This window comes from Amblyomma americanum, chromosome 3, assembly GCF_052857255.1.
Source record: "Amblyomma americanum isolate KBUSLIRL-KWMA chromosome 3, ASM5285725v1, whole genome shotgun sequence".
In the NCBI taxonomy this organism is placed as follows: domain Eukaryota; kingdom Metazoa; phylum Arthropoda; class Arachnida; order Ixodida; family Ixodidae; genus Amblyomma; species Amblyomma americanum.
In genome coordinates this window covers 50058240-50072917 of record NC_135499.1, presented here as the reverse complement: position 1 = coordinate 50072917, position 14678 = coordinate 50058240, and the positions used below count along the sequence as shown (strand labels likewise).

General features: G+C 45.8%; 1 protein-coding gene across 1 annotated transcript in view; it reads left to right on the top strand.

Annotated features, from left to right (window-relative positions):
* The window catches only part of LOC144122945 (phospholipid-transporting ATPase ABCA3-like), a 65445-nt gene that overhangs the window by 31386 nt on the left and 19381 nt on the right, over positions 1–14678 (top strand). The window contains exon 9 of the mRNA XM_077655894.1: positions 1947–2120. Coding sequence (XP_077512020.1) covers positions 1947–2120 — 174 coding nt within the window. The remainder of the gene's footprint in view (positions 1–1946; positions 2121–14678) is intronic.

Sequence of the window (14678 nt, the reverse complement as noted above, 5' to 3'; positions counted from 1 at the left end):
TTATGCACGCCGCCAAGGCGAGAATCTCACCTAACCAGCTGGCAGCGCATGTCTCGGGCACTGTTAAAACGTTCAGCAGGTCCGAACAGAAAACTACTTCGAAAAAGCTTCGAGGGTTTGCGTGGTACCGACCCTCGAAAGCTCAGGACTACCATTTCATAACTGCCTCAGTCACAGATTGGTTCGATGCCAGAAAAGCGGAGGCCTTAAGTTAAATACATTTACACGTAGTCATGCAATGTCATTTGATTGCTGGCAGATTCTAATTTTCTAATTATGACAGAACTCTTTTGTGAACATCTGATTTCTGCTGAGCCATTCTGCGGAGGGGAAGAGGCCTCGCTACCGTGGCTTCCTCATGTTGAGTGTTCTGCTAGTAACATTAGTGCCGGCCCAGTAGTCCCGGCATGAATCCGGGGGGAGGGAGGGGAGCTCGCGAACAGGAGGACACTGTTGGCAGTGTCGTCCTTACCCTAAGCGAACGGGAGGGTAGGACTACTCCCCCTCCCCCGAGATTTACGCCACTGGGCAGCCAGCCGGGCCACCTCACTTGAATGCTGTCTCCGCGCGTGGACTGCTTATAAAGACGTGCGGAGACGCTCATCGTCCAAGCTGACGTTTTCTTTACGTGCATCTATTTTTCCGTGTACTTCTAGAGGGCGCGAAAGTCTATAGATATGTCGTTGAAGGGTTTTGAGGGGATTTGTGTTGTGGAAAAGCCAACTCATATGCCTTGTGAGAGAAGATGCAGTCGGTAGGACATTTCATGCATGACGAAGATTAATTTTGGCTTCTTGCTTCCAGTGCGCTCCCAGAACGCTTGATGAAATTCTTGCGCCAAGTTGAATTTAAACCCAATAGGTGCCCATTATTAAAAATGCCTTAGCCCATAAAGATTGATGCGCATCGCTTTGTGGAATACATTCAGAGCTTTGAACTGCGAACGCGTCAGCGAACAGCTCTTGCTCCAGGCCTCTTTTGCGTCATGAGATAGATCGGTCACATTTTTGGATGCACTGATAATACCTTCTATTATACACGCAAATATTTCTGCAGTTCTGTGCCGAAAAGTTTTCCAATATATTTGCAATTAGCTGTGGCACTCTGAGGTCAGTAATTAAGCAAGATAAGCCTGTCTTTCGCGCTGCTAGCAGCGCTGAATATTTTTAAAATGGGGCACAAAGTGCCCTTTTTCCAATATTTTGTAGGCCTTATCTATATCACAAAGAGGAAATGAGGCAGAAAAATTTACATATACGTGGCTGCAGAACGTGTGTCAGTGTCGACATGTATGCCACGTGGTCGTATGTTTAACTATGGCGTGTATATTAATTGATTGCACGCAAAATGCACTCAGTAGGCTCTACTTTCTTTAAGCACAGACCTTGTGTTTCGTTCATCATTATGGAACATAATATAACGAGAACATTTAATGTCCGCCTCAACAGCCCTTAAAGTGCTTAAGGAAATAAAGATAGTGGCCGATTCATATTGGACTCCTGGTGCTTCTAGGAACATAAGTCCGATAATTCTTTTTGGCTCCTGTTCTTATTTTGTATCTTAAGCACGTCATTCGTATAGAGACTGCCTTTAGCATGCGCCGTTTCCATCTTATGCTCTTTGGTGATAAGCACCGTAGCGTAACCAACTAAAACTGAGGATGCTTGCAACAAAGATCAGTGGCCGAACAAAAGCAGCTATTTTATTGGCGCTAAGTGACAATGATTTGTTCTATACGTATATTTATCGTGTTTTATTTTTAGAAGTACAACTGGTACGTTGTGTTCGCGTACTGTACACAGCACGGAATACTCGAGGTGGTGGGAAAGTCGGTCCCCTAATTTGCTCTGCAATTAATGTTTGTCAGGTATCTACGCGCATTATGCTGCACTCGCACATCACCAGTCCAACCAGTACTGCACTTCGTTTTGTCTTTCTGCGCCTAGTTCCGGAAGCCGGCGCAAAATGTCTCTTGCGATGAGCCTGGTTGGCGATCCGGCGCTGGTCATACTGGACGAGTGCACCTCCGGCGTGGACCCCATCTCGCGTGGTCGCCTCTTCCGCGCCATTACGCGCATCCAGCGGTCAAGCGGCATGGCAGTCCTCTTCACCTCGCACTGGTGCGTCGCCAGGCTTCGTGCGCCATTTGCGCTTTGTACGCTCTCCTGAATGAATTTGAATCTGCCTTAATTTCCATAAATATACAATTTATGGGGGATATAAAGGAAACAGTTGCTCTTAGCAACTTAACGTGCCTTAAACCCTGTCTGAGGTGCAGCAGCGGGTGCAGCAGCACCAGGAACAGCACTAATAAATAAATAAAAATATATAGTTGGCTCAAACTTAAGCTATCAAACAGAACTGAATATAAGAAAGCAAAGTACAAAAGGTAAGAAATGCAGTTTTTACAGGACCAGCAAAAAATTGGAGGTGGCTGTGCTTTGCTAACCCTGGAATTCAGTGAAAGGCAAGCCCACTTGCTAAGCATCTGAGCTTTTTGATGATGTCACGAAGGCGCGAAAACAACAAGGACCAAAAAGGCACACGAACACAACAGGACTGGCGCCGTCCTGACATCATCAAAAAGCTATGCACCAACTAGCCCAAACCAAAGTACTTCTTAAGCATCTGAGGCTCGTCCATGGTAGCTCCGCTACACGCTCCCGGCAACAGCTCTATATATACCCACACGACCACGTGGCTATGATGTGGTATCACATGGTCTTAGGACACCCCATCGGATGTCATCACGTGGCTTCACATCACCCCATCGGATGCTCTTAAGGCCAACCTATAGGTCACGCAATATCAAAGGTCAACTAAAGGTCATGGGTCAAGAGTTCGACACCATAACTGTAGCACATATGGTCATACACGGCTATTCTTGTCTGGTCTAAAGGTCGTTTAAGGTCGTTGTGCTGCCTACCCGAAGAGTGCTTTACTTAGCGTAGTGAAGCTTTTCGCTTCAAAACAGTAATAGAATCATTTACAAAATAAACCCTGAGGTAGAAATAGGCATGATAATACAATTCACAGAGGATAATATGCAACGGAAAATAATTTAGCAACAGCAACCTGCCACGAAAGCCGGCGCAATTTAAAAAAAAAAACAGATTTTGCAACAACTTATTTTATTTTCAAATATAGGAGAAATATTGATATAATCGCGAAACGGGGCAAGAAGTCACATCGATGTTATTGCTCATGAGGTTGTTAGGCAGGCGTGGAAAGCGATGATGTAACATTTGAAAATCATGGTTACTGCGAGGAAGTGGCACGTGCCAGTGTTCAGGCGATGGTGTATTTCATTCCGGTCTGCTTCTTATCGAGTGCGCTAAAGCTGTAATGTATGACAGGTCTTGTTTTTGGCCTTTAAGGTAGGCTAGCAAGAGCCGATGCGGAACAGACGGTACAGCGCGAGTGCATTGAGACGTTTGTAAAAGAGGTGTGGTATGCGCATGTAATGAAGCATTGGAAATAATGAGAATTAACTTTTTTTTGAAGCAAGAACAATCGCTTTTGGTTGGCAGCAGGGGCCATACTGCACACGAGACAACAGTAGGGTGCATAACTGAGGAAGAGGGCATTGTATACAAGTTTGACCTTGCGTGCCAGCGGGCTTAAACTGAACAGCATTCCAGCGACTTGTGCAAGCTTCCCCGCAAGAAAGTCTTTGTGATGAGACCTTGTAATATGGCTGTCAAAAAGCACATCTAACGTTTTCGCGGAATGGGCAAGCTGAAATTTTGAAGAACTAGCTTACTGTATTGTCTATCAAGTTTATGCTTTTGTCTGGTATCTGGGGTACTTCCTGCTACAATGGAGACTGCAAAAGTACTTGCACTTTTTAAAAAAGAGCAGTAAAGCTTAGCATATTGCAGACCTATTTCTATTCCTCCAGTAGTCTCCAAAGGACGCAGAATTATATATAGCCGAATATCAGATTTCATAGAAAAAATACAACTTGTTTACTGACTGTCGGCGTACTGTCATCAGCGTAATTATGTATTTTGGTTCACTTTTCTCAAGAACAAGGTCGTTTACGTAAACGTTGAAAAGAAGGGGGCCCCGTATGCTTCCTCGGGGAACTCCCAACTTTCAATATGCTTAAACTGGGAGTTGATGCCATTAACATCAATGAGTTGATTTCAGTCAGTGCACGTTAATGAACCCCAAGTGGTCGAAATTGTCGATGCCCTTCACTACAGCGTCGCTTTGAAACGTTAAACCCTTAAAACAAGCTGAAATCAATTAGAATTGTGACATGAACAGCTTTTTTTTCAAACTTTCTCAGTGTCAATTCTTTTTTTTCTAGGGAGGCTGGCTGGGTGTACCTTCCTCTTCAGAAATTATATCAGTAAAGGAGTTAATTTTTTTTCTTCTAAGAAATCTGATACTCGCTTAAATCTTTTTTCAAGTCCTCTGAAGAATACTGGGAGTACAAAAATAATTATCTAATCAGATATCTCAGTTTTACTGCACTTTCTGAACAGTGCAAGTACTTTAGCGGTCTCACCTCTAGCAGGAAATATCCTAGATACCATAAGAAGGCGCAAACGTACCCTAGAACAGGTAATATGATGTCCAAGACATATTTCACAGGTGTAATCTGTATGTAATCGGTGTCACATGGCATAGTATTACGGAACTCAGAAAACAGGTGAATTGACTCAGTGTAAGCTTTGTAGGGGGCTAGTTGGTTGTACATACTGAAACGGGGGGCGCTATAATCAAGACAAGGGGACAACACCACATAAGAACACTCGTATCTTGTGGTGTTCTTATGTGGTGTTGTCTCCTTGTCTTGATTGTAGCGCTCCCTAGTTTCAGTATGACTCAGTTTCTTTAGTAGGATATAGGTAAATACTGTCGGGGCTTCTGAAATGAACATAGCGGTCGGCATTCATATCTACAGATATGCCAGCAACACTAGTAAAGTAATTTTTAGAACAGTCGGGCAGCACTTCATCTAGAATACTAATGTCAACTTAAATAGTTTTCACGCTTCTGTGCAAGGATGGTGCGCGATTTAGCATAATGTCTGAAAATCCACAAAAATTCTTAATACGCTGATTTGGCATGCCGTGTGTCATATACATCGCTACAGTCAAATAATATTATCTCAGCACGAAACGTTTCTAGACGATGAGGTGTAATCATTTGGCTCGGGGGACACCGCTATCCTTTCACTTTTGTACATCGTTTAAGACTAAGAAACTCACAGTGTAACGCGAGGTTCAGTGATAGCTGGTGTTGTGGTCAAGTGATGCGACAGCCGGTAGGTGGATGCCATTAACTCACCCACCGGTTACGACGACGGCCACGCGCAAGCCAGGGACGGGCGCCTAACAGTTATCGCTGTAAAATAGGCATGTGGTCGCTCAGACTGCGCAACAGAACGGCGGCATTAATGCTGGTGATTAAACAAACCTAGCGAAGTGGATGCGGTGCAGGTTGCTCGCATTGGAACGAAGGTAACGCTTGAGCATTCATGCAACGAAACCAAGGTATGAAATCCCCCAGCGAGTGTCCGCTAAGATATCAATGATAAAGTCGTCACCCCAGATGACGTCATATTTATACATAGAAAGACTTAAAGAACTTATAAAGGAAACGAACGAAAGGTGGAGTGTTCCCTCCTGGGGGATGATAAAGTACTGAATTAGTTAAGCAAAAAGAAAGAAGGGAACCTCGTAATGATCCATGCCTCCTGAAAATTCTTCAACGTAGTCACCATTAATACTGTCGAGAATAAGTAACCTAACACCACCAGCACGAGAGGTAGTCCTGAATTGATTGAAACATTGATAGTCAGGTAGACGCCAAACAAGTGAATCGGGCTTGTACGCATTTCAGATACCACAATGAAACCAAAGTGAAAGATGAGGCTTGCAAAGAACAAATCGAGCTCATTATGTTAGCTTCGGGAAGACCTGACAGTTTAAATGGAAACATTTAGTGGATAGGCAGCATTCCGGACCAACGTAATAAAGCAGATCTGCAGTATTGAGATACCCAATCTGTACAAGACATGACACGAACATGCAGGTTAAGTCATCGTTTCAGATAGTCTGTTCAAACCAGCCTCACTCTTTGCCCCATGAGCACCTACCTCCTTCCTTTCTATTAAAGATCATTCCACCGCTGTTCCAGACGAAACGGAAGTCATTAGCCTTTGATCGTTTGTTAGCCTTCTTAAGCAGAGCCCTGTTATAAGTGGTAATTTACGGAATAGTCAATGCCCTTCAGTTCACTATCACAGCCGGTTGTTTTTTAGAGCTTTGAAACTTTGGAGGCAAGAGGCTTAATCTCGATATCATGCCAGGATGCGCCGGCAAGGATGTCGTATTTGTCTGACATGAGCTAAACTGATGCTTCCAGGTCATGAACCACCTCTTTCAGAGGTAGCAGCTCGTCAAGCTTTCGATTCATCTCGAGAGGCAGATCAGCGGTGGTCTCGTCAGCTACGCTGAGAAGTGGCGCATTTGACAGCCTTTCAGCACAGCGTACGTTTCCAAGATTTCTGGCAGTCTTTGGCCTTCGACTTAAGAGTTGGCTTGACACTCCAGAGCAAGAACCCAAAGGAAAAAATTCTGAACAGTCACAGCATGACATATGTCTTCTGTCAGATGACACGTCGTTCATGCATTTAACATAGTTTCTATCGCTATCTGTACCGATAAAAAATGTACAAAATAACAACAGCTAAGATAACTTCGAACATAACAGCAGAGAAACAGCTTTTTAGTAGCCGCACTAAATGTAGGCTAACATGGATTTTTCACGCAAGATAGCAAGTACAAACAACCAACCTGCAAGAAGTTCGCAGCCGTTTTAAACAGCGTGAAGGCCTCGCCGCTGCCACTGGCGGAATGAAGGCACGTTTGCAGGGACATAAAATGACTTAAAGAGGGTATAGCCACGAGGTGCGAGCGCACCTTGTGTCTCTCATACTGTGGCAGCGGTACTAGAGCTACTAAATAAGTAGAAAAACTCACAGGGACACCTGATTTTATTTTGTGGGTAAAACGTTTAGCGGAATCCCTCTAAACATCTGTAGTCGTACGGCTGCGCTTGGGTAGATGCCAATGAGTAATTACTCCCTTATTAATCTATTATGTGTTGACAACAAGAGGTGACCTCACTCCTGCTCTGGTGGCGTCACTTTACTACATCCAATGGGAATGCTCCCGTATGGTGACGTCCCTTCTCTCCAGCCAAATGGACAGCTCCCGTCTGGTGTCATCACTTGCCTCTGCTAATGGCTGAATTCTATGAAGGACGACGCATTTTTGCATATTTGATCGGACAGCACAAATGCAGGCTTTTGTTTTCTCGTTGTTGTATACATCTTGTGAATACAAATGCGGGATCTCTCGCTGCCATTCTCATACTAGTAGCAAGATCTTTGCCGGTTTGGTATCGTATCGGACTTTGAAACCTGGCACAGCGTAAAGACGGGACATAGAAGCTCGGGGAGCGACTGCTTCTGGTTAGCCTTCATGTTTTTGCGCTGTTAACAGCATCTCGCACAAAGGCTGCTTGTTTGGATCTAATCACTTGGCAACAGGCAGGTATACTAATTGAACAAGCTTTTGAAGAAATGCATTTTTAAACTTTAGGCTCCTGTACTGCCCCTTTCCCCAGGACTGTAGCCGCGTTGGCAGCGGCCGCAACGTGCTCCGCTTTCGCTTGGAAGTGGCGACAGTCACGGCGTGTGATTTCTGCGTTTCTTTGTTTGAGTTATGAACCAAAGGTTGCACAAGTGCATTCAGCCTGTGCACAATGTATTCGGGCAGACCAAGTACTAAGATGCTGATTCATCGGCGTTGTAATGACTACCTACGTATTCATGAATTCATCATTCCCATCATCCGCAGCAGCCTTATTACGGCCACTGCAGGGGAAATGCCTCGCCCAAGTCTCTCTGTTCAAACCTCTCATTTGCCAGCTGCGGCCGCCCTATGCCCGCAAACTTCCTACTCTCATCTGCCCACCTAATCTTCTGCCGCCCCTGCTAAAGGCTTGCCTTCTGTTGGTGTCCAGTCCGTTACGCTTGACGACTATCGGTTATATTGCCTTAACTTTAAATGCCCTGCCTAAGCCCATATCTTGCTCTTGATTTACACTTGAATTTAATTTACCCGCAGTATGTCGTATATGACTTACATACGGCGATCTAGGAGCCAACATTATGTTGGCTGCTTTTCCAACCGCTGATCATGCTTTGAGCAGACCATTGAGCAGAGCTCAAACCCGCTGCGGTGGCTCGTAATCGGGGCGTTCGGCTGCTGGCCCCAAGGTCGCAGGGACCAATCCCGACTGCAGCGGCCGCATTTGGATGCAGAGGAAAAGCAAGAAAAAAAATCAATGTGCTGTGCGATCTTAGCGCGCATTGAAGATCCCAGGTGTTCTAAATTCATCCAGAGTTATCAACTACGGTTGTTCATCATAACCTTTGCGTTACTTCCGGGCGCAAAACGTCGCATGCCCATCACCAGATTCCGTTAATATTTTCACTGGCCACAAATCTTTAACGCTATTGCAGAAGTGTGTACGTCGCCAGGGCAGACAGCAACGCGGCGCTAGGTGTCGTCTTAGGGCACTGAGAAGACGGCTGCGACGATGGCCACCCATGTCATAGGGGATATCGTGACGAATTTGCGCGTAGTTTCTACGTTTATGCTGCGTGTTAAGGCAGGTATACGCTCTGTTCCCATGAAATGAAGGAGGAGCCACTGACCGTAGTCGACCTCCTACAAGGCGAAACTAAGCAGCTCAAGGAATTACTAAAAAAACTCGGGCGCTTCAGGTCACTAGGAGTTTTGTTGAGCGCCCGTGAAATGCCTCAAGTCACATGTCCCGCGTGTTTGACAGAGCGCAAAGTGTGGCATAAAGTCTTGTGTTACTCAAGACGGATCGCACTTAGCCACTCGGAATGTGCGTCAAATATTATTTCAAAAAGATGCGCGTTCAAAGATGAAAAAAGTGATACGCGCATTTACGAGTGAAAGCTGTTGCACTTCCGTGTCACGTAGAGGATGCGGAACATATTAACGCGATAGCGTTAAGGCTCCCGTTGTGCAGAAAATCCGCCGTCGTCGGTATCGTCGTCAGCGTTGTGAGCGAAATCCTACTTATAAAATAGGTACCAGTGCGTGACTATTAACAACCAAAGGTCAGCATTCTTACCAATAGCATGTGGCGTGCCACAAGGAAGTATATTGGGGCCCCTTTTATTTAATACTTTTATCAATGATATCGTAAATATCGACACCACAGTAAAAATCGTAATCTATGCTGATGATAGCACCTTACTGATTTCTGGAAGTGATATTAGCGGACTAGAGTTAAAATGCAATGATATATTTACTAAACTATCGGCATGGACTAGAGTAAATAAAATCAAAGAAAACTCAACTAAATCCAAGGCCGTTATTTTTCGTGCTCAAAATAAAACAGTTCCTCTGGTGAATTCATTCGTTTTCAAGACCAGCATATAGAAATAGTCAGCGAGCATAATGTTCTCGGTGTGTATTTTTCTGCCCATCTTAAGTAGGACGCTCATATTGTTTATATCTCTAGAAAACTGTCTGCTGTTACTGGCGTAATCTCACACTGTCGCAGATTTCTTCCCACAAGCGCTAAACTACAAATATATTACGCTCTATTTATTTCTGATATTAACTACTGTACACTGTATGGGCAACAACAACTAAAAGAAATATTAATAAGCTTCTCGTTTTGCAGAGCAAAATTGTTCGTCTTATCGCAAACACTGAAACAACATCGAGTGTCAATCCCACAAAAGCATCATTCAATATGATCCGTGTAGATAATATATATGAACTTCGTTTGTTACAAATAACATACTTTTCTTCCACAGGTATGAGTAATTTCTTGACAACAACTTGCTTCCCTTGAATATCGTATACCAACAGTTACCACTCGTTGTACTGACATTTGGTCCTTACCACAGTTTCGAACTAATTACAAGCTGCAATCCTTGGCTCACAATCTGCCATTTTTGTTAATAAATATAGATACTGCGGGATTTAGTCCAAAACACATGCAATATACTTTGTGAAAATGTAATCTGTATTCATTCATGTGTCGTATGAGAAAATTTGTTATTACTGTACTCTTTTTTTGCATTCATTCATTATTGATAAACGTTCTGTTATCTTATCTCTGTTGTGTTGCTCTCATGCATACGCTGTATAATTTCTTTTCTATTTATTTATTGATGGCCACTTCTGTATTGTTCATTAATTGCTATTTCGTTCTGTCTGCTGCGGCCATGTAATGGTTTCCTGGGCCTTCGTCAAGCTGTTCGCACAGCTTTTAGCCCAGGTGACCATCCAGATACTTGCTGGAGAATAAAATATGGTTTGATTTGATTTGATTTGAAGAATAGTGGCATAGGGTGGCCTAGGTGGCTATCCCTCAAAGCAGCAACATAGGTGGGCCACCTACTTCACCTCACCTTGTGGCGTCATGCCAACCTGCCTACCGGATTTTGAGCAAACTGACCACTGTGGCAGGTGGTAGTTAAACTAAAAATCTCTTGCGAGAGGTTGCGAGAGGTTGCTCGGGAGGAGCAACCTGGTTCTCACAAGCCCCACCAGTGGCTGCACCTGTTATTGCAGGGCAGTGGCGCATCCCTCATTCCGCTGCACCTTTGCGCAAGGAGCGGTGTGAGGACTCCCATGGACCTATGAATGTAAAGTTGAGAGTGGCCAATTCCGCATATATGGGCATTAACATTTAAGGCAGATATATGAGACAGATACTGCGCCATTTCCTTTCCCCAAAAACCAATTAATAAAAAAAATAAGGCGGAGCTTTGCGCTCGTCCTGTCGTCTTGTCTATGTGTCGTATTTTTGCGCAAAAAGGCTTTCGTAGAGAATGAAGAATCTGACCAACTAGTCCGCCAAGAACACTTGCTAAAAGAGCTTAAGTGTCCGCTCCATTCTTTTACACTCAATTTTATTCGTAACCGTTGACTGCAGTGCCAGGCTGGAGTGAAATTTGCGTCCACAGTTTTCTTACAGCAGTTTATCTTTAACAAGGTTTTCTCAGAATGCTCCCTCTTCCATTATACAATGTGCGCGCTTGTGGAAGAACCGCCACACATATGTCGCGCGATATGTATTTGGGCGTCAGCGCTGCTCCTTCGAGTACAACTTGAATGTGCAATTAGCATAGTCAACCTACCAAATCCTGCAAATCTGCTGGCGAAAACTTGTGATAGGGTATGAAAACCACAATAAACATCTTTTTATGTGGGCACTATACCACTTCGCAGAAACAGCATCCATTTTTCTCCACGAGCGTTTACTTTACCGCTACGTCCCATTCAGATATCCACACAAATACTTTGCAAGTAATCCGGTTCTATGAACGTCACGCAGAGTTTGAACTGCAACGTGTGCTATTTGTACAGTCAGTTGCAATGCCGCTGCCAATATCCTTAGACGGCCAGTGGAGCCCCTAGCGCCCACTTCTGTCTCCATATCTAACTCACGGCGGAGCTTCATGAGCAGTAAAGGTATTGGAGGGTTCTCGTTTTACCACATGAAACCTTTAAGGAATACAATTTCAGTACGATATCCAGTATAACGAAAGGCAGTATAAGTGCGACCAGCCGCGTGTATAGACTTCTACCGCCTGTTGACCAGCAATGGGGACTATGCTTATTATTTATGAATATTTACTCTGCGTTATTATACGGAACAGGCGATACAAACAACAAATAGCATACACCGTATTCATGTTACGGGAATTGGCGCGGCGTGCCTACGCTGGCAGCCATAGCGGCGCAACAACATTGGCAGTCGCACTGCATTGAGCCCACATAAGCCGGCTCATTCCCATGTCCGGAAATTCCGACCACATCCACTACGAGAGAGGATGGGAAGCTTTGTCAGTGCCAGAAGTGTTTTGAGAATTAGTGCAATATAGGCTAAAACAAGCGCGCCCCGTGAACGCCTACAGGTGGACGCACTAAACCACTTTGCTGCTTAGACAAAGAATAACTTTTTTTGCTTGAAAATATGCCCTCATTTTTAACTTTCCTTCTACCCATTCAACAATATTGTCACGTAGTGGTTGACGGCAGTCGAAAGAACTATGAAGACGGAAAAAAGCCTTCCAAACGAAAACGATCTACGGGGCTGACTTTGTGCCCACAATGGACAGAATCACTCGTCGGCGGCGAAGCGACAAGCATGCTCGGCGGTCGTCGAACAGAGTGCCCGCCGCTGTGGGCCGTGCTCAACTTAAAGCTGATAGGGAACTTTCGAAATAAGGCGTGCAAAGTTACTCGAACATTCTGGAAAACGCAGAGTCAGCCCTGCCTGGCTGCGATCAATCGAGATAAATCTAGTCGCGTCTTGCGTTGCAAACGAAGTGATAAAGTGGCGTGGCGGCAGATTCTAAGAAGGAACAAACACTGCAAAGATTCGCGGCATTACTCCCCTCTCAACGAAGCATCGACCCGATGCATTGAAACAAATAATGCGACTAGCAACAAATAAACCGGACACACAGATTGTGGAAACGCAGCGTCCTTTAGCGCACATAATAGGGCTTCACACGGACGACATGAACGACTGGTCGTACGAGGCGTCGCTGGGATGCAGTGATTGCGTCAGGGATGACTTCATAATTCAGTTAACCTAGCCGACGAAGAACCTTGTAAGGGCCGAAATAGCGGCGCAAAAGCTTTTCACTCAATCCACGGCGGCGAATGGGAGTCCAAACCCAGACATGGTCTCCTGGCTTGTATTCCGCGTTGCGTCTTCGTAAATTGTAGGCGTCGGTTCGCTGCTGGTCTTTGATCCGTAATCGGGCGTGCCTTCGGGCTTCCGCGCGTTGAAGGTAGGCGGCGACGTCGACGTTCTCTTCTTCGGTAACGTTGGGCAGCATGGCGTCTAGCGTGGTCGTTGCCTCTCTGCCATGGACGAGCCTAAAAGGCGTCATATGGGTAGTCTCTGCACTGCGGTGTTGTAGGCGAAGACGACGTAAGGCAGGATGGCGTCCCAGATCCTGTGTTCGGCATCGACATACATGACGAGCATAGCGGTGATGGTTTTGTTCAGGCGCTCGGTCAGCCTGTTGTTCTGCGGATGGTATGCAGTTGTCCTCCGGGGGATGTTTGGCTGTAACGCAGGATGGCTTGCGTTAGTTCCGCCGTGAATGCTGTTCCTCTGTTTGTGATGAGCACATCGGGGGCATCGTGTTGCAGAAGAATGCATTCCACAAAAAATTTGGCGACTTCTGCTGCTGTTCCGTTCGGTAGGGATTTTGCCTCAACGTAGCGGTTTAGGTAATCGGTCGCTATGATGATCTACTTATTTCCAGACGTTGACTTTGGGAAAGGACAGTTCATGCCGATCTGCTGAAACGGCGTTGTGAGGGGTTCAATGGGGTTCAGAAATCCTGCTGGCCGTGTGGGAGGATTCTTTCGTCGCTGACAATCTCGGCAGGTTTTCACATAATGTGCGACATCGGTAGACTATCGGGGCCAGTAATACTTGTTTTGATTGGAGCGGAGGGTGCGAGAAAATCCGAGATGTCCAGCTGTCGGCAAGTCGTGTGAAGCCTGTGGAACATCTTTGCGGAGACTTGCCGGTACAACAAGGAGGTAGGATCTGTTGTTCGCTGCGGAAGTTCTTGATAAGGACATCATTATTCCACAAAAGGAAGAGAGCCCTCACTTTAACGTGGTGGGGGGTGAAGAAACCTTGCCTTCCGCGTACTCGATGAGACGTTTTAGGTCGAGATCCGAGCATTGCTTATGGGCAAAAGACCTGGAGCTGATGGGTCTCAGGAAGGCGTCCTCATCGTTGTCCGGCGGCTGCGCATCTATAGGGGGCTCGTGAGAAGCAATCGGCGTCAGAGTGTTTGCATCCGGACTTGTAGACGACGGTGACGTCAAACGCCTGGAGGCGCAGACTCCATCGAGCGAGGCGGCCAGATGGGTCGTTAAAATTGGCAAGCCAACACAGCGCGTGGTGATCGCTGACTACCTTGAACGGTCGTCCGTACAGGTAGGGGCGGAATTTTGATGTAGCCCAGAGGATGGCAAGGCACTCCTTCTCAGTCGTTGAATAATTAGCCTCGGCCTTGGAAAGGGAACGGCTAGCGCATGCGATGGCTTTCTCCAGCCCGTCACTTCTTTGAACGAGGATGGCGCCTAGGCACACGCTGCTTGCGTCGGTATGAACTTCAGTGTCATTGGTGTCATCAAAATGCGCGAGGATCGGTGTTGTCTGTAAACGACGCTGAAGTTCTTTAAAGGCTTCTGGTTGCGGGGCTTCCCATTTGAATGGCACGTCTGCCTTCGTCAGTTTTGTCAGGGGCTCGGCGATGCGCGAGAAGTTTTTCACAAATCGTTGGTAATATGCGCACAGTCCGTGGAATCTGCGCACTGCTTTCTTATCGGCCGGCGGTGGACACTGTTCAATAGCAGCTGTTTTCTGCGGGTCTGGGCGCACTCCTTCCTTCCTAACGATGTGGTCTAGAAACAGCAGCTCTTCATAGGCGAAGTGGCACTTCTCTGGTTTCAAGGTTAGGCCAGACGACTTGATGGGGTCTAGTACTGTTCGAAGTCTTTTGAGGTGCTCTTCGAAGTTCGAGGCAAAGACAACGACGTCGTCTAAATATACCAGAC